Raw genomic sequence first — 18,559 nt, forward strand, 5'->3', positions numbered from 1 at the left:
GACCTTCAATACAAGTTTAATTTGGTATTAGAATTGATTATGCTAAAAGCATATATATTTGTTACAGAGCAAGTACAGAGTTTCACATCAAAGCCATCAGCATTGCCAGAATATTCACATCTTCTTGGAGACCATATTGAGAAAGCATCCCAGCTAAAACCTGTCTCCTTACCAGGAATTTCTAGCTTTGAAGGTAAATTTTTATACTGTGGGGTAATGGTGGTAATATTCAAAATCATAACTTTGTGATTTTTTTTTTACTTGTAAAAGAGTATATCTAACATTTATTGAGTAAATGGGCCAGATACTTGATTTACATCATATAATCCTGATAATAATCCAGTTCTCCTAGTACTCATGAATTATACCCATTTTACTGATAGAAAACTGCCTAAGTTTGAACAGCAGATAATTGACTGAAGCAGAATTCAAGCTGAGTCTGTCTGACTCCAAAAATTGCACTCTTAAGCAGTGTACCATATTGTCTCTCTATTAAATTTAGGGTCTTCGTTTAATTCACTAGGTACCTCATTAGACTTGTGCTAAACAGTGAGAATACAGTATATGATACAGTCTCTCTTTCATCAAGGATATTATAGTCTAGTGTAGAAGGCATAAAAGCAAATACAGTACTGGGAAGTTAGCAAAATAATGACCCTCCAAAAATGAGGGACCTATTGCTGAAAATCAGCAAAATAAACATTGGTAGGAATGATGTAATTCACAGAAAAATATATTTGCTTTGGTTCCAATAATGTGTTCTGCTCTTCATTGTGATACTGCAATCTCCTGATTTTACATTTGCTAACTGCCTGGAAAATCACCCATTCCTGTTCACCTACCTTTCTCTGGCTCTTCACTTGAACTTAGATACCATTCCACCAGAAAACATTACCTCCCAGGGCTTGAGTTGGCTTTTCCTGAGTGTTGTTACATTTTGTGTTTGCCGCTGTTTAGCACATGTCACTCTGTTGTAATTTCCCAGGGAGAAACAAAATTTTAGCTTCTGTGGGAAAGTATATGTCTTATTTACTCTCAGCTTCTAGCACAGAGCCTAGTACACATGAATATTGGTTAAATGAATGAATAAGTTATCTACATGCTGCAACTAATGCTTAAGAAGCACAGAATATTTATAGAGATTTATATCACCATTTAAATGCTATTTTTTTTCCTATCTCTGATTGAATTTTTTTCTTTGCTTTCTAGTGGGGAGGGAGAGTGTTGTATTTAAGGGCAACATAAGTTTCCTCCTCCACTTTCCATTATTATATTAAGAATTGATAAGAATGAATGGAGGAAAGACCTAGGTCACATTAGGAATGGCAGTCTTAACATTTGTACTTCAATCCTAAATAGGCCTTAGACACTTTTGAAATTACCTGAAGCAGCAGTCATTATTATTTGAATAGTGCTACTGAGTATGTAGTTTTTTGTAGAAACTCATGCCACCCAAAAAAAAAATTCTAGCTACTTGGTAGCATGCATTGGATGCTTTTCTGGATTTCAGAGAGCTTTTGAGATTTTAGTAGCTGCATTGCTGGGCCTGTGATAGGAGTCCAGCCCTATTCAGAAGTTTATAAGAATTCCTTGATGCACCAGACCTTGCGCCAAAACTGCTTTCCTTCCTTCAGGCCATCTTTATTCTTTCTGAATAAAAGAGTGAGAAGCCCATTGAATCTAAGTGTGGCCTTAAATAAATGAAGAAAATAATTTAGGAAGATTTTTAAAGAAACATAAGCCCCATTGACCTTCTTCAGTATTAGAGAACAAATCTTTCATTCAATTATAGGAACACAACCAAGTCCTTTTTAAATGTTATAAAATACTGATAGTTCTTTATCCTGCTGGCTAAAACAGTGCCTTTGGAATAAAAAAGATATAGATCAACTGGAGGGATTGGAGTTGGAGAGAAAATATGCTTTAAAGAGATATATAGTCTTCTGGTTCTTTTTTTTTTTTTTTGGTACTGGGGTTTGGACTCAAGACCTACACCTTGACACCTTGAGCCACTCCACCAGCCCTTTTTTTGTGATGGGTTTTTTTCAGGATAGGATCTGGTGAACTATTTGCCCAGGCTGGCCTTGAACATCGATTCTCCTGATCTCTGCCTCCTGAGTATGTAGGATTACAGGTGTGAGTCACCAGCACCTGGCTTCTCTGGTTCTTTTTTAAAGTGTGATACAATTCACAGACCATAGCAGTAACCCTTTAAAATGTATAACTGAATGATTTTTAGTATATTCGCAAGGTTGTGCAATCATCACCACTATCTAATTCCACAACATTTTCATCACCCCAAAATAAAATTCTGTTTCTATTCAACAGTCACTTCTCAGTTCCCCCTCATCCTAGCCCCTGGCAACCACTGTCTCTGTGAATTTGCCTATTTGAGATATTTCATATAAATGGAATCATATGGTATGTGGCCCTGTATGGAATCATATGGTATGTGGCCCTGTATGGTTTTTTTTTTTTTTCAGTATATTGTTTTCATGGTCTGTTTATGTTGTAGCATGTAGCTATACTTCATTGCTTTTTATGGCTGAATAATATTTCATTGTGCCACATTCTGTTCATCCACTGATCAGTAGATGGATGTTTGGGTTATTTCCATATTTAGGCTATTAAGAATAATACTGCTATGAACATTAGTGTGCAGGGTTTTTGTTTGTTTGTTTTGTTTTTTGTTTGTTTGGTGGTGGTACTACGGTTTGAATTCAGAGCCTTGTGCTTGCTAGCCAGGTGCCCTAACACTTGAGCCATGCCCCCAGTTCAATTGTGCAGGTTTTTAGGTATATGTTTTCATTTCCCGTGAATATGTACCTAGGAATGGATTTTCTGGGTCATATGATAACTCTGACATTTTGAGGAAGTTCCAAGTATTTGCCAAAGTGGCTATACCATTTTACATTCTCATCAGCAATATATGAGGATGAAATCCACTTTTTCCACATCCTCACCAACACTTTTTTTTTTTTTGTGATGCATGTGAGTTTTTTTTTTTCATTTTTCTTTTATTATTCATATGTATGTGCATACAAGGCTTGGTTCATTTCTCCCCCTTGCCCCCACCCCCTCCCTTACCACCCACTCCGCCCCCTCCCTCTCCCCCCCCACAATGCCCAGCAGAAACTATTTTGCCCTTATTTCTGATTTTGTTGTAGAGAGAGTATAAGCAATAATAGGAAGGAACAAGGGTTTTTGCTGGTTGAGATAAGGATAGCTATACAGGGCATTGACTCACATTGATTTCCTGTGCGTGGGTGTTACCTTCTAGGTTAATTCTTTTTGCTCTAACCTTTTCTCTAGTTCCTGTTCCCCTTTTCCTATTGGCCTCAGTTGCTTTAAGGTATCTGCTTTAGTTTCTCTGCATTAAGGGCAACAAATGCTAGCTAGTTTTTTAGGTGTCTTACCTATCCTCACCCCTTCCTTGTGTGCTCTCGCTTTTATCATGTGCTCATAGTCCAATCCCCTTGTTGTGTTTGCCCTTGATCTAATGTCCACATATGAGGGAGAACATACGATTTTTGGTCTTTTGGGCCAGGCTAACCTCACTCAGAATGATGTTCTCCAATTCCATCCATTTACCAGTGAATGATAACATTTCGTTCTTCTTCATGGCTGCATAGAATTCCATTGTGTATAGATACCACATTTTCTTAATCCATTCGTCAGTGGTGGGGCATCTTGGCTGTTTCCATAACTTGGCTATTGTGAATAGTGCCGTAATAAACATGGATGTGCAGGTGCCTCTGGAGTAACCTGTGTCACAGTCTTTTGGGTATATCCCCAAGAGTCTCACCAACACTTTTTATCTATGGCCAGCCTAGTAATTGTGAAGAGGTAGCTCATTGTAGTTTTGGCTCTGCTTAATTTCTGGATCCAGAGAGACAATGTCACATAATAGAAAAAGCACCAGACTAAGTAAAGAAGAAAATGTGTACTCCTTTGTATTGGTATATGAAAATGGAACAACAAAACCTGTTGAAATTGTTCTAAGAAAGGGGAGATGGGGGTGGTGGAGGTGAATCTAATTAAGATACATTGCAAACACATATGTAAATGTCACAATGAAACCCCCTGTACAATTAATATATGCTAATAAAAATGCAAAAAAGGAAAATGTATTCTATTCCTTATCTAAGAGTTATGTGGCCTTAGCAACTTATTTTCCTTTTTGAGCTTTGGTTTTCCTATAAAAACTATGAAAACTGTGAGTGTTTGGGATTGTTACTTCTCATAGACTTCTAAGACATTCCTCCAATCCCCACTCACCCATCCAAGAAGAAATCTCACAGTATGCCATGATCCTATCAAATAGGCCTCTTCATTCCTTTTCATCCCTTCAACATAAAGTAAAATCTGGAAAATCTGAAGAGAAGACCCTGGGCAGAGAAAAGGCCAGGCCATGCATTTTTCCCGTGATTGTCTGTCACTGCTTCTATTTTGGGGAATAATGTGCCATATAGTGTTCCTCTCATTTTTAAAAGATCAAAAATTAGTCTTCGTGACTCACCAAGATCTTAAACATTGCCTTTTGGAAACAAAATTTGCAAAGTAGCTTTTCTTTTAGTTCTTTAAAGTCAATTGAGGCCACTTTTAACTAAACTTAGCTGTATAAATAGACATACATATTTTTTGTAATTCCTTTCGACAGATCTTCAGGATTTATTCCACAAGACTGACCAGGATGTGGATGGGAAGTTGACCTACCAAGAAATCTGGAGCTCCTTAGGTTCTACCATGCCAGAACCAGAGAGCTTGAGAGCATTTGATTCCAACGGAGATGGAAGATACTCATTCCTAGAGCTAAGAGTAGCTTTAGGTGTCTAGACTCATCAGGCATATTTTGAAATGGATATAAACCCTGAAACTACCTAGAATCTACTTACCCAACAAAAACAACCCTTTTTCTTATCCATCAGCCCTCTAGTCCTCCAAACTACTTACTATAGCAAACACATTGCCACCTTTTAACTTGTTTGAAAAAGCTATATAAAAGTTATTTTTTTAAAAAAAGAAAACCATTTTATTTATAATATAATGTTCAGAAATCTATGATTTCTTGAATCTAGTAAGATCTTACATTTTTAAATTGCCTGGAAAAAAAAATAAAGTCCTCTTTTTTTTTTTTTTTTTTTCTTTTTCCTTTTTTTGAGGAGAGGAGACCTTATCTTTTAAAACTGGAAAATGTGTATGTAGAGTGAATAGCCACTTTTATATTTCATATAAATTTGCCTTAAACTAGCTGCACTTTATAGAGACTCAGAGTGTTTTCTTTAAAAGATAGGCCTTTTCTGTTTGTAAATACTTAAAAGATTGTGCATATTTTGTATAAAGTAGGAAGAAAGGTTTTGAATAGGATGTGAACAAATGACTTACTAGAAATCACTAATCTGATCTGGGTAGCAACTGAAACTATGTTCACATCCTAAGGTAACCCTCAAAGGCCCAGTGCTGCTGTGGTGTTTGGCCCAGGAGCTGGGAGCATTGATTCAGGGAATGGATGCTGTGGGAGCAGTGCTGACTCCAGGCTCAGGAAAGTTGAATTCTGAGTCTTTGTTCCTGTTCCCTAAATTAATCCCAACCTAGGAATCAGACAAGCATTGTTGGGGATTTTTCTCATTTTTAATCCTCTTTTAGGGTTTATGAGTTATCCAATAGAGAGGACCTACATTCCCCACACCAAGTGAGCTAGATTGGCTTCCCCTACCTACCCACTCAAATCTATCTCAAAGCTGTAGCTGGCTCCTGCCTTTAGTACCATCTCCATTTTGGAATGGCAGGATTCAAGTCCCTGGCCACTGTCTCAGACTGACCACATACAGCGTTAGAAGAAAGCTGTGGTTCTGATTTTGACCACTTGAGCTTTTTACCTGGGGACTAGCCAAGAACAGGATATATTTCTTGGTGAGATGCTAAGGTCAAAAAGATTATAAAATGAAACATGTAAAATCATACTCAGTTTCCTTGTAGTTATCAGCTCTGAAGAAGTTAGAGGTTTTCTTTCCAGAAGGAGTATGCTAAAGTATAGCAGGCAGGCCTGGAACAGGAGTCTTCACATGATGGTAGCAAGTTTTTTCAAATCTGATACAAGCAAGTGCAATATTGCTCCTTTTAAGTACTTCTGTGGACCTGGCACAAAAGGTCCCTGGACTGGAAGGAATAATACCTCCATGTCACCTGTATGTTGAGTTAGTCATGCAGTGTTGTTCCTAGAAGCAGTTTTAGGACAACACTAACTTTTTACTTTATAAAACTTAACTTTGCTGTAGCTAAGTGAGGAAGAATCTAGAGAAGTTTTCGTGGCAGAGATTACTTTAGTAGATCATTTCCATTTAATTTTATCCAAGTTGCCCTGCCAGCCATGGGTGCAGTTCAGTATCCTCAAACATTTAAAAGTTAGTTGTTTGTTTGTTTTCTTTACATGACATTCAGCTTGGTGTTGGCTAACTTTAAATTTTTTAAGAAGTGTTAAAATTTAGTTAAAGTAAGACGAAGTCTTTTCCCATGAATGTGCCTGCTTCTCATTATGGTTTATGTCCCTCCACCCCCAGCCTTTTAATTTTTTCCTTGACATTTCCCTCGCCCATCTATGCTATTTCACTTTCTTGGAAAGGTTAAAATATAGTTTAAAAATAGCCTGGCACTTTAGGTAACTTGAAGATAACTCACTCTTCTGGCTGCCTTCCCTGCCCCCCTTCTCTTTTTATATATATACACCCTTACAGATTTTGTAACAACCAAATAAAGTTCTAGCAATAAATTGAATTATACTTCTATATTTATATATACTGTAACATAAATAGTATGTCTGTACCTGGAAGGTATTTTTTGAGAACTGATTTATATGAAATATATTGAGGGTAATGTAGCTTGTCCTTTTTAGTTTCAAGTTCTTATTCATAGACATATACTTTCAGGACACCTTAACTCTTTGTGGCATGTACTTTTGCATCCATGAAGAAGTCGGTTTTGTTTTTTAGTTCCTCTTCTGTTCTTCCCATCTTGAGTTTGTCTTCCAGCATCACTTCTGAGCCATGTGTAATGCCATCCCCTCCCCTACCAAGTCGGTCAGAGGCTTCTGTTATTCTGCCTGAGAAACTACCTTATCTCCTGGGCAGAGGTAAGGTATCTTGACCTTTGTTCATAGTTGAACAGACTCATTGGCCACAGAGCCCGCAAAGCCTATCCCCACAATGTTGATTTGGGATTTTCGTTTGTATGTTGTCCTAACTTACCTGCCTATGCCTGTGCTGAGCTGTGGTCAGGCCTCACCTGCACATCTCAGCTCTGAGAAAAAAAGATTGGGTAGTAGTGATGGGTTTGGCTTTGGTTTTAAATCCCTTTACCTTTTCAGTTTAGCAGCTCTTAGTGCTTCTCTCCTAAGTTTCCCAGAACACTTTTTCTTGGTCCTTTTGTTCTGTTGCCTTATACTCCTGGCATAATGTTTACTTAAAGAGCTTCCCCAAGCCAGGTGTGATGGTACATGCCTGTTACCTCTGCACTCAGGTAGCTAAGACAGGAGTATTGAGAGTTTGAGGCCAACCTGGGCTATAGAATGAGACCCTATCTCAAAAAAAAAAAAAAAAAAGTAAAGAGCTTCCCCATAAATCAGAGAGGCAAACAGGTAATGTGGAAAGAGAAGAACCAAAGGAATAGAGTACATGGCTTTGAAATGACTCTAGTGTCATCTAAAGGGTGGAGAAGTGCCTGGCTCTCAAGAATGGATCTGATGCAACAAAGCTGACCGTGGACACCCTCCCCTGCTGCTGGTTATTTTACTTTCATTGCAGTTATTGGACATAGCCCTTCCAGCCCCCCTTGCTGGTCCTGCCCCCGTCACAGTTGAGGATTTTTACTCTGATGGGCTCTTACTCATAATGGCCTGTTGTTTTTAGTGACAGCTTTTGTTTGCTACACACCTCATTGGCTTGCTTACCAACACCAGCTAGACGTGGTCCCTTCTTTCAGATCCAAACCAGAACACATTTGGGTATTTCCTAGAGTTTATAGAGCATGTGTTGTTATATGAACCTAATCTACCTTGTTATTTTCTCATATTAAGAACTGTAAATCTACTTTGTTTTAATGGAGCCATTTTGGTAATGTATAAGCAATTTTCATTGTGTTTGGAGAGTGAATCAACATTTTCATGACTTGATTCGAGCTTTGCTTATTTCCTATCAGTCATCTAGCCATTTTAATTTATCTAAATAAAACATTTCCTTTCTCTCGTGTCTGACTAAAGCTTCTCCCACTCCCTTGATTATTAAGAAAAAAAATCTGATCCCTATTTTTAGGGATCTGATCCCTTCATCTTGAAATCAAGGACTAATAGATGGTGAACACAAACCAATGTTCAAGAATCTGCCTGAAGAATTGCAGCATTTGGTTTGACAGAGTAGCTTAAAGTGGTAAGAGTACCTGCCTAGCAAACATAAGGCCTAAGTTCAAACCCCTGTGCCACCAAAAAAAAAAAAAAAAAGAATTGCAGCATTTGGACTGAAGCAACAAAGGCTGTAGAGCACAGGCTTTCGACATATTCAGAATAGGAGGGAGCAAGATGCTGGAGGTATTAGCCCCTGGGTCAATCAGACAAGCTCCACTTAGGCCTGTTTTATATTTTGAAGTACAATATAAAAAGGATATTTGTAAGAAATGTTCACTGCCTTGAAAAAAATAAAGGGTTAAAAGCCATTGCTAGAGGGGTTATATTATATACAGGGCTAGGGCTTTTCCACCACAGGAAATAATTAACTCTACATGTTTAGTAGGTTCTAGGAATCACACACACACAGAGTTGCTCTTCCCCTCAAGGAAGTCTATATATAAAGTTTAGATCACATACAAATATGGGTTTGTTCATTTCCAAAGTGAAAGGGTGGACTGGGGATATAGCTCAGTGGTAGAGTGCTTACCTAACCTGCACAAGATCAATCCCCAGCACTGGAAGAAAAAAAAAAGTTATTTCCTATGGCTGAGCCAGGTTTCCTTTTCTTTAAACTGGGGTTAAATAGCTACTATTATTTTTGCCAGTCCTTTTAGAACCATTTCCAGAAGGTGCAAAAAGTTATATTCCCGTATACCTATATAGTAGATCTTAACTTTTGGGAGTCATGAATCTCTTTAAGATTTAAGCTGTGGATGTATTTCTGTAATTTTAGAGGGTACACTGACCAGCCCTTCTTCAAGCCTATCCATAACCAAGTTGCTGACAGTCCCCACACACTAAAGCATTCACCAAGTCTGTTCTCATAAGATATGATTAGGGAATGGACACCATGGGATATGGTGGAAAGATTAGGAACTTTGATCCCAGGCTGATATAAACTGGATAACTGGTTCTGCAACAAAAAACAGCATATGTTCTTGGAACCCGTCTCTTTGTAAGAGGAGGATCATGATAGCCATTTGAGAGCATTCTTGGGAGTGTTAGAAATAATATAGAGACAGCCACCTAAATCAATACATCATACATATGAGCCATTCAGTAGTATGACTCACAGGTCTCATGTTGACTTGCTTGGCCTGTGACATATAGCTACTGTGGACTGCTACAGTTGTGTGCCCTCAACAGCTGCCATTCTTGTGGCAGCTGTGCTTGCCATCCTGCAGAACAACAGTGCCTTTGGTGACCTAGTCCAAGACCTGGTACAGGTTTGGGCTTAAATACTTGGAGGGATAGTGAGTTCTGGTTCAGTATGTCTCTCCACAGTCAGCCTCCAGTTCCAGTTTGTATTGGTGAGAGTCATGATCAACTTGGTTTGAAAGTGCCCTAACCAAATAGGGAAAGGGAATTGCCCCCCTAAGAGCAAATGAGACACGAGAATCTTGGACTTTTTAATCTTTCATAATGTGACATCCAGATGGGCTCTGACTTCTATGTCAATACCACCTCCCTTTAAGGTTAGCTCCATTTTCTACTCTGCCCCTGGTACCTGCAGTCTCACCCTCAGTAAGAGGAGGCTATAATTCTGAAGCAAAAGGCTTGGTGTTAAAGCAGTTCACCCCATGGGCCAATGTGGGAAGGGAATGGAAGTGGACATCCCTTTCAGAACAGCTGGCCAATGGGTAGGAGGCAGAGTGGTTCAGTATGGGAGGTAGGTTGCACAGGGATAGGGCAAAGGGCACCTCCTGAAAGATGGGAATTGGAAGTGGGGAGCTAGTATGGGGCTGTGGCATCGAGGAAGAGAGCGGCTGCTGTGGGACTACCAAAGCAGGCTGCAGAGGACCAGGGGCCTCACCCCTTGCACTGCTGTCTTGAACAGCATAGCCCCTGCCTTCAGGGATATCCACCTCCCACAGAGGATCTGGATTCTGGACTTCAGTCTCAGTCTTGGTGGCAGCAGGGGGAGGGCCCGTGTTGATGGCTGTATTCATGCCATAATGACGTCGCTTATTTATCCAGTACAGAAGTGGGCTATAGGTGAATGTGGCAGCTCTCATCACCTCCACCCACTGCTGGGCACGTTCTTCCCGCCTCAAGTTCTTCTTCCAGTGCAGAAAAAGAATGCAGCTACCGGTTACCACAGAGCACAGCCCCAGGAATCCAAAGTACAGCAAGACCCACACTTAAGTCAGAAAGAAAGAAAGAGTCAGGCTGGTGATGCTCTAGCTTGGGGTCTGAGCTGTTTCTAGTTCCTCTGCTTGACCCATTCACCATTCACTCCATCCAAAAAACTCCTCTCAATTTCTTTTTTCCCTCCCTCCTTATAGACTTTTCTCATTGTTCTCTTATTTAGTCAAAGGTAGATGTCCCGGGCACTTAAGAGGATAAGGAACACTATTTCTAGAGAGGTTGTGACCTTCCCAGGCTGTCAGGCCTCTGGTTCTGAGCCCGAGACCATCCAATCCATTGAACTGAGAAGCCTCACTAAGGGCAAACAAGGTCATCAGGGAAGGAAAAGTTCACCATTTGACAGGGACACCAGTGTATCTCTTCTGGTTGGGCAGAGCATGGTCCTGTCTTCAAGGAATCCTTAGTTTTCTAGAAGAGACTATAGGTGACTACTTAGTCACTGCTTGAAGGCAGCCACCACCCCATCCATGCAGTCTCTAAGTGTTTGTCCCCACACCCAAGGGTACAAGGCAAGGGGCAGGGATTAGAGGGGCACTTACTGCCAGGGAGGCTCAGATCCTCCTGTTGGGAATCCATAAGGACGTGCCTTGGTACCCAGCCTTCGGCTCTGGAGAGAGGGAGCTCATCCACTGATCTGTCCACCAATGGGAGTCCTCAGAAGGCCCAGGCCCCATTGTTCCCCAAGGGAGAGGTCACCAGGTTCTGAGCAATGGGCATTCCAGGAGCAATGCTTATAGAGTGGTACTTGGTTAATGGAAGGAACTCAATCCAGTGGTGTCACATCACTACTATCAGAGGCTAGTCCTCCAACAGCCCCTGCCCCTTACAGTGAACCCATAGAGCAGCCCCCAAGAAAGGGCACTCCCACCCTCAGGGGCTTATCCATGTTGTTGGTCCTTATAGAACCACTGCTGAATACCTTCCACAATGACCTATGTGTGGGGAGCACACAACATTGAGCAGCCTACCTTCAAAAAGTCCCTGACCAAGTTAGAAGAAAACTTGCTCAAGGGAACCAGATGGTCAACACTCTCTTTGACTTCTAAAATGTCTCTTTTGTTTCATTTCCTTAACAGTGCTGGCAAGTGTTTCCTGGGCATCAGACCCTGTGGAAGCTCCCCTTATCTGGTCCTGTATTTGTTTTCAGCCTCACTTCCCTGAGGAATGTGAGGAAAGGAGTGTGATGACTGCTTAGCACTCCTTGAAGGCAGCCACCACTCCCTCTCCACAGTCTTCTCTAAGTGTTTGTCCCCACACCCAGGGACACAAGGCAAGGGGAAGGAATTAGAGGGGCACCTACTGCCAGGGAGGCTCAGGTCCTCCTGTTGGGAATCCAACCCTCCTTTCTGGCCAGGTCAGACACCGCAACAAACTCCTCTTAGTCATTTCTCTGGAGTTTTGCTCATGCTGATCCACCCAAGAGTGCTGCCCCTTTCCATGTTTCCACCACTGAACACCTACTTATCTTCCCAAGCTCAGCAAAAACCCCTACTCTGTGACAAACAGCCCTTTCCCATGTCTTCCCAGAATCAGATCATCTCCAGGTGAAGAGACTTGGAAAGTTGTCTAGTCAACTCCATCAGATGCTTGAATCCTGGGGACAAATCTTCCTTACTCAGCAGCCAGTCTCCCAGGACTCATTTGAGTCAGAGACTTTCTCACCACCTTCTGAGGAAGCTTGATCCATTTATGGGCAGTTCAGAAAGCCCTCCCTAATTAAGCCTAAATCAGCTACCAGTAGGATGCCTCACTGGTCCTAGTTTGTCTTCTCAGAACCATTTAATTCCTCTCACCTTTATAGTCCCCTCATTGTGTCTCCCTGGGGTCCACTTACCCTGTGCTCTCTTAAATCACTGGCCCTTTCTTCTAGTCTCCTTTGCCTCTTGTTCCTGATCTCTAAGTGTTGGCATGTTCCAGGCCTCACTCAGTCCTTAGGGATCTACCTACAGTCACTCTTCAGTGATCAGGGACTCACTCATTGTGTTAAATGAGTATCAGATACACTTGACAATTTGCAACTTTGTATCTCCAGCCTAGAAACACCCTCAGAACTTCATATCCAACAGCCTGGTTAAAATCACTTCCTTACCAGTCTGTTCTGTTATTTCTAACATGATCAAAAATAAACACCTGATCATTCCTCCTCCAAAATCTACCAGCACCCTTCCTCCTCTCTAAAAGCAGCAACTCTGTGCTTCCACTTGTTTAGGCCAAAAACCCTGAACATGTCATCATCCTTGATTCCTTTCATTCTACCACACCATCTCTGCAAAGTCTTTATGCTTTTCTTTCAAAATATGCCCCAAATCTAACTTCTCCTTCCATCACTATCACTTTAATCCAGGTACCATCTCCCAGTTGGATTACTGGTTTCCCTGTAAGGTAACCAACCATCCTGTTTGGTGGCAAGGACTGAAGGGGTTCTCAAGACATGCAGCTTTCAGTGCTAAAACCAAGAAAGTCCCAGGTAAAAAACAGGACAAATTAGTCACCCTTGGGAGTTTCTGTCTTTGCCCCACATATCCTAAATTCCACCAGCAGCCGGAATGATGCTTCTAAGAGTAGATCATCTCTGCTCAAAACATACTGTGACTTCCCATCTCAGATTGAAAACCAGTCCTTAACCAAGGCCTGCAAAGTCCTGAGCAATCTAACCAACCACTGCCCAAATCCCCAGCCACCACTCCATGCCTCCTTAGTCTCATTTCTACTGCTTGCCCCTTCACTCATTGAGATAAAATAACCTCCTTGCTGTTCCACAGACAGGGTAAGCATGCTCCTGCATCAGGGCCTTTGTACTTGCTGTTTTCCCTACCTGGAAGACTGTCCCCCAGATACCCATGCAGATCATTCCCTCATTGCCTTCAGGTCTATGCTTGAGGCCCCTATCTCTCTTAGCCTGCTGTTTTTGTCTGCATAGCATGTATCCTCACTTCATGATTGTATGTTATTGTCTGCATAGCATGTATCCTCACTTCATGATTGTATGTTATTGTCTGCATAGTATGTATCCTCACTTCATGATTGTATGTTTATTGTCTCCTCTAGAGTGAAAGCTCCATGAAGTACTGTAAACAAGGATCCAAAAATTTTGGAGTGAGGGCTAGATGTGTGTGATAATTACCATGAAAAGAGTAAAATAAAGAGGCAAAATAGGGTAAAAATAGACTATAAAAGAATGGAAAGATACATCAAAAAGGTTCTTTTAAGGGACCTGTGACATTGAACTGAGCCCTAGGGAATGAGGATGCATCTACATGCAAAGCTGAGTAAGGAAGCAGTGGTGTAAGAATCCTGAGCCAAGTACAGGCCTGCACATCTAGACTGAGTAATCTTCCACTACATTGCTCCCAGCACCAGTGGGGCTAACCTCCAGGAATACAGGTTGCATTGAGTAGAGCTGGAGGCTGTGTACCTGCCTCAGAAGGGGTTTCTGTCAGGTAAGAGGCAGGCAGATGAGGACTCCATGCAAGGCAAACTAATGGCTGCCCTCACAGAGGGTCCACAATGCTGGGAGCAGTGAGACACACAGATGTTGATGTCATCCTCCCTGACCCAATAGCTCACACCTGGTTCTGTAGGTGAAGAAGGTGGCATTTGGGTTGAGAAAGAGGGAGACAGAATTCCAGAGATCAAAAAGAACCTGAATAAAGACTTGTCAAGGACAATTCCCTGTGGCTGTTCCCTTTACTCAGATGTGCGTGTGCCTGCCTTCCTCTCCCCTGTTTTTGGAGAAAAGAGTAGTTCATTTTGTCTGGAACTCCAGTTGGACGCCGGGAAACAGAGAGAAACAACGCTTGGGAGGCAGCTGGTGTCCTGAACTGCTCAGCTCTTGGACCGGTCATTTAATAACTCGCAGCCTCAATTTCCTCATCTGTAAAATGAGACGCCTGCCTCATAAAATAGGAAGGAAGTCAATGCAATGTTCGAAAAATAGAAACGGCCCTTGTCGCTACAGCGAGTGCCAAGTGAATTCAGAAGGGAGCAGAAGGACCGAGCCCGCTTTCCAGGGCCGACTTGGCGCGCAAAGACTGCCGGTCCCGAGAGGGAGGGTGTGAATCCCGGCCGGCCCCCGGGAGGAGGCAGGCGGGGGTCCACACACAGGGCGACGAGAGTTCACCGGCAACGGCGGAAGCGACCAACCCAGTCCCGCTGCGCCTTGCCCCTCTCCTGTGCCCGGAACCTTGGGCGCGCGGAACCTCGGTGGCGGAGCGCAGGCACTGTGGACCCGGAGGGCGATGGAGCAAGCGCGCGGGCCGGGGGCCGAGGCCGACGAGCCTGAGGAGGAGGAGGAGGAGGCAGAGAAGACGGGGGTTGCGATGGCGGCCGTCGTGACTGCTGCGGGCCCCGCCGTCCTGCAAGTGGCCGGCCTCTACCGGGGCCTGTGCGCCGTGCGCAGCCGCGGCCTAGGCCTGGGGTTCGTCTCTCCCGCACAGCTGCGCGTGTTCCCGGTGCGCTGCGGTTCGGGTCGGCCCCCCGAGGGCGCAGATGGTAAAGGGGTAGGGTCGGAGCTCGAGGCCAATCCCTTCTACGACCGCTACCGGGACAAGATCCAGCAACTGCGCAGGTGCGGCCCCAGCGAACTGGAGAGGACGGGCCACGGGGCGGGGGGGGGGGGATTACGGCCCGAGCTCCTGGGCCTTAGAGCTGCCCTGCGTGTGGTGGGCACTGGGCCTGTCCTCATTCCACTAATAGTGTGCAGAAGCTAGGCCACTTGCTAGCTAACCACAGGCCTCTGCAAAGTCCTGGCTCTTTGCACGGTTGCCTTTGTGCTGCTCTGAAGGCAAAGGTAAGGAAGGCAACTCAGAGAGTCTTGTCCCCATTATAAAAATGGGGAAGTAAAGCCTTCCAGAGGAGGGAGTTGACTTGCTCAAGGTCATATTCAAGAGCATTCCAGGGATCAAAAAGAGCATGAATAAAGACTTCAAAGACAATTCTCTCTGGAAGGACTGATCTACCAGAGGAGTCAGTGGACACCTGGCCAAAGCTCGGGTTCCCAGATTCCTCGCTTAGGGCCCTGACTGCAAGGAAAGGAGATTGGGAGTGAGAGAAGTTCCACAAAGACTTAATAGTGTCACAGTTGGGTCATGAACTGAACCCCCTCATTAAAATAAGGAAACTGAGGACCAGAGAGGGGAAGACACTTGCCAAAGATACAGCTGGTTGGGATTTGTCTAACTGAATCTGAGATTCCTAATATCCCTCAGCTTCCAGAGGGTAGGACCTGGAGATAAGAAGGGATTTGAAGGGCTGGGGGGCATAGCACAGTGGTAGACCACTTGCCTAGCATTCACACGGTCCTGAATTTAATCCTCAGCACCCCAAAGAGGGATTGGGGGAGTAAGGTGGGTGTAGTAGAGCCATGGGAGGGTCTGAAGAGTTCAAGTGGGAAATACTGAAGAAGATCAAAAGTGAACGGGGTCTGGGAGCTTTAGGCAGGATAGGAAGTCTTAGGAAAGGAAACCAAAAATTGACCTGTAAATTCTCTCCATTCGGTTTCATCTCAGATTCCACTGCCTTAATTTACTACTTTATCTTCACCTGGACTACTGCCATCATCCTCTAACTATCATCCCCCACTTCCAGTCCATCTTACTGTCACTAAAGTGATCTTTGTCACTTTTTAAAGAATGTGATGGAATAAATGAATAAGTGCTTTTACTCTCCTTCCAGCAATATTTATATATTCTGAAGTGTTTGCCATTTTTAAAACCTTTCCTTGGGCAGGCGGGGTGGCTTGGATATTAAGGCATCAGCCTAGGGGTTGGGAGGTCTGGGTTCGAGGCCCATGACCACCTAAGAAAAAAAAAAAAACTTTTCTTGACCTACATTCCTCTCCACCCTTTTCTCTTTGACTCCTTCTACACACAGCACCTCCAAAGAGTTGTCTACTCACACTCTAAATACTTACCAACTCCCATTCATTCTTACTCATAAACAAATTATGGTTTTACTGTCCTTCCCTAATAGTCCATTTCCATCAACATTTACACATCCTATTATCTCCTGAAGAGTAAGCTTTCTGAGGCATCCCATTGGCTTCTGGATAGCATCCAAATTCTTTGGTGTTCCACATGAGACCCTCACACCCTAGTCTCTGCCAGACTCTTGCCTTATCTAGTACTAAAACTTCTTTGAGTACGATGCTATAGCAGAAAAAAACTGGAGGGGAAGGGAGTAGCATTCAGGTAAGGGGAGCAGCAACATAGTCAAAGGTACAGAGCCATGAAACCACCTCAATCTTTCCAGAATGTTAGAAAAAATTTTCTTTTTTTTTTTTTTGTGGTACTGAGGTTTGGCAAATTTTCATCATAATACCTATAACACTCTTGTGTACATATTTACATCTGTCTCTCCCACTAGAGAGTGTGTTCAAGTAAGGATTCTGTCTTATTTATTTTTATATCCATAGAGCCCATAAAGAGTTCTTCTGCCTTCTCTATGTACTCACCATGGCAGGCCCAGGTGCACTTGTGGCTGCTAGCAGGACTTATCCAGTTCTTCCAGAGAGAAGCAAGATTAGCTCATCTCCATAGTATTGAAGGGAGTGGCATTTGATGTCGCCTCCAAAGGAGTGTTATGAAGAGGGGCCTCTATAATCCTTGATTGGGAAGGTCTACCAGATGGGAAACAAGATGTCCCTTCACATCTTGTCTTGTGAGACACTGGGTCTCACAGCCAAGGAGCTAGAGTCCATGGATGTTGTCTTTACAAAAATATGCAAACCAAATATCCCATGGTCAGCTACAAAAATTCTTAACATAAACCCAACCTGGTCTTCAAGTCTGAAGACTGAACCAATTTTAACATAAAAGTTGAGTTCTGATGTTCCATCTGCAGGTTGTTCAGAGTATAGGTCAGGGAGACAATCAGGTGCTAAATTTGTAAACCCACTGCTTGAAGCCTATGAATTACCAGGATCTGAATAAAACAGATGTTTAACCTGAGAATGGACAAGATGTCAAAGAATTAGATATATTCAAGTAAAGCCTGACACCTAGTTGAGATGCTATAAGATTTCTGCCTGAGTTGGGTGCTGCTGGCTCACGCCTATAATCGTAGCTTCTCGGAGGCAAAGATAAAGAGGATCATGGTTCCAAGTCAGCCCAGGCAAATAGTTTGTGAGACCCTACTTCAAATAAGCCCAACACAAAATAGGGCTGGTAGAGTGACTCGTGATAGAGCACCTGCCAAGCAAGTATGAGGCCCTGAGTTCAAACCTCAGTCCCCCCAAAAAATGATCCTTGCCTGAGGCGGAGGAGGTAATCCAGTAAGATGACTTCAAAGTACCCTTACCATCTAGATGATTCTAAGTACCTGAGGGACCAAGCCCTGTGTCACCCCAATACCCTGCAAGAGAAAAATGTTACACTTGGCCCCTTGAGGATTAACAATAGTTGAATAACTGACTTTATTTTCCACTCTTGATTTTCAGACCAACCAACAAGTCCTTACTAACTAAAGGCACATCCTTCAACCTTTCTGAATGACTGTGTCCATGGAGGTAGAACAGGATGCTTTATTATTCCAAAATCCAAAAAGGCCCAGTTGATTTATCCTTTGGTTTACCTTTGATTAGGTCTGACCCAGCTGCTTTTGAGTCCCGCCTGGAGAAGCGCAGTGAGTTTCGGAAGCAGCCAGTGGGGCACTCCAGACAAGGTGATTTTATCAAGTGTGTGGAACAGAAGGTAAGGCTAGCCCGTTTTTGCGTTGTTAGCTTACCAGCACTTCTCCCTGCTTCCCCAACTCTATCCTCAAAGTAGGCATTGATGGATTAACTAGATGTTCTGAACAGACTCTCTTACTCTGTCTCCATCCATAAGTATCTGTCCTACTCTTTGTGGACAAACTAATGTGGTCATGGTAGAGATAGAGATGAAACAACAGGACCCTGCTCACAAAGGGTGCAATCTAGTAGTCAAAGCAAGGCACACATGGTATTGGACTGTAGGGATCAGGGAAAATTTCTGAGGA

General features: G+C 43.0%; 3 protein-coding genes across 11 annotated transcripts in view; 2 read left to right on the forward strand and 1 right to left on the reverse strand.

Moving 5' to 3' along the window:
• The window catches only part of Efcab14 (EF-hand calcium binding domain 14), a 41,020-nt gene extending 32,779 nt beyond the window's left edge, over positions 1-8,241 (forward strand). For both annotated transcript variants that reach the window (XM_074080214.1, XM_020178013.2), the window contains exons 10-11: positions 68-193; positions 4,661-8,241. In XM_074080214.1, the coding sequence (XP_073936315.1) occupies positions 68-193; positions 4,661-4,836 (302 nt within the window). In that variant the 3' untranslated portion in view covers positions 4,837-8,241. The remainder of the gene's footprint in view (positions 1-67; positions 194-4,660) is intronic.
• Positions 8,242-9,842: 1,601 nt separating this feature from the next.
• Tex38 (testis expressed 38) lies at positions 9,843-10,841 on the reverse strand. Its single transcript, XM_020178002.2, has one exon. It carries the CDS (start codon positions 10,450-10,452, stop codon positions 9,973-9,975), a length of 480 nt encoding a protein of 159 aa, XP_020033591.2. The 5' UTR covers positions 10,453-10,841; the 3' UTR covers positions 9,843-9,972.
• Positions 10,842-14,461: 3,620 nt separating this feature from the next.
• Positions 14,462-18,559, forward strand: part of Atpaf1 (ATP synthase mitochondrial F1 complex assembly factor 1) — a 34,523-nt gene continuing 30,425 nt past the window's right edge. For 2 of the 8 annotated variants that reach the window (XM_074080218.1, XM_074080221.1), the window contains exons 1-2: positions 14,462-15,152; positions 18,165-18,273. In XM_074080218.1, coding sequence (XP_073936319.1) covers positions 14,824-15,152; positions 18,165-18,273 — 438 coding nt within the window. In that variant the 5' untranslated portion in view covers positions 14,462-14,823. The remainder of the gene's footprint in view (positions 15,153-18,164; positions 18,274-18,559) is intronic. The other 6 variants (XM_020178008.2, XM_074080219.1, XM_074080220.1 and 3 more) reach the window with 5 other exon arrangements.

This window comes from Castor canadensis, chromosome 7 (assembly GCF_047511655.1).
Source record: "Castor canadensis chromosome 7, mCasCan1.hap1v2, whole genome shotgun sequence".
In the NCBI taxonomy this organism is placed as follows: domain Eukaryota; kingdom Metazoa; phylum Chordata; class Mammalia; order Rodentia; family Castoridae; genus Castor; species Castor canadensis.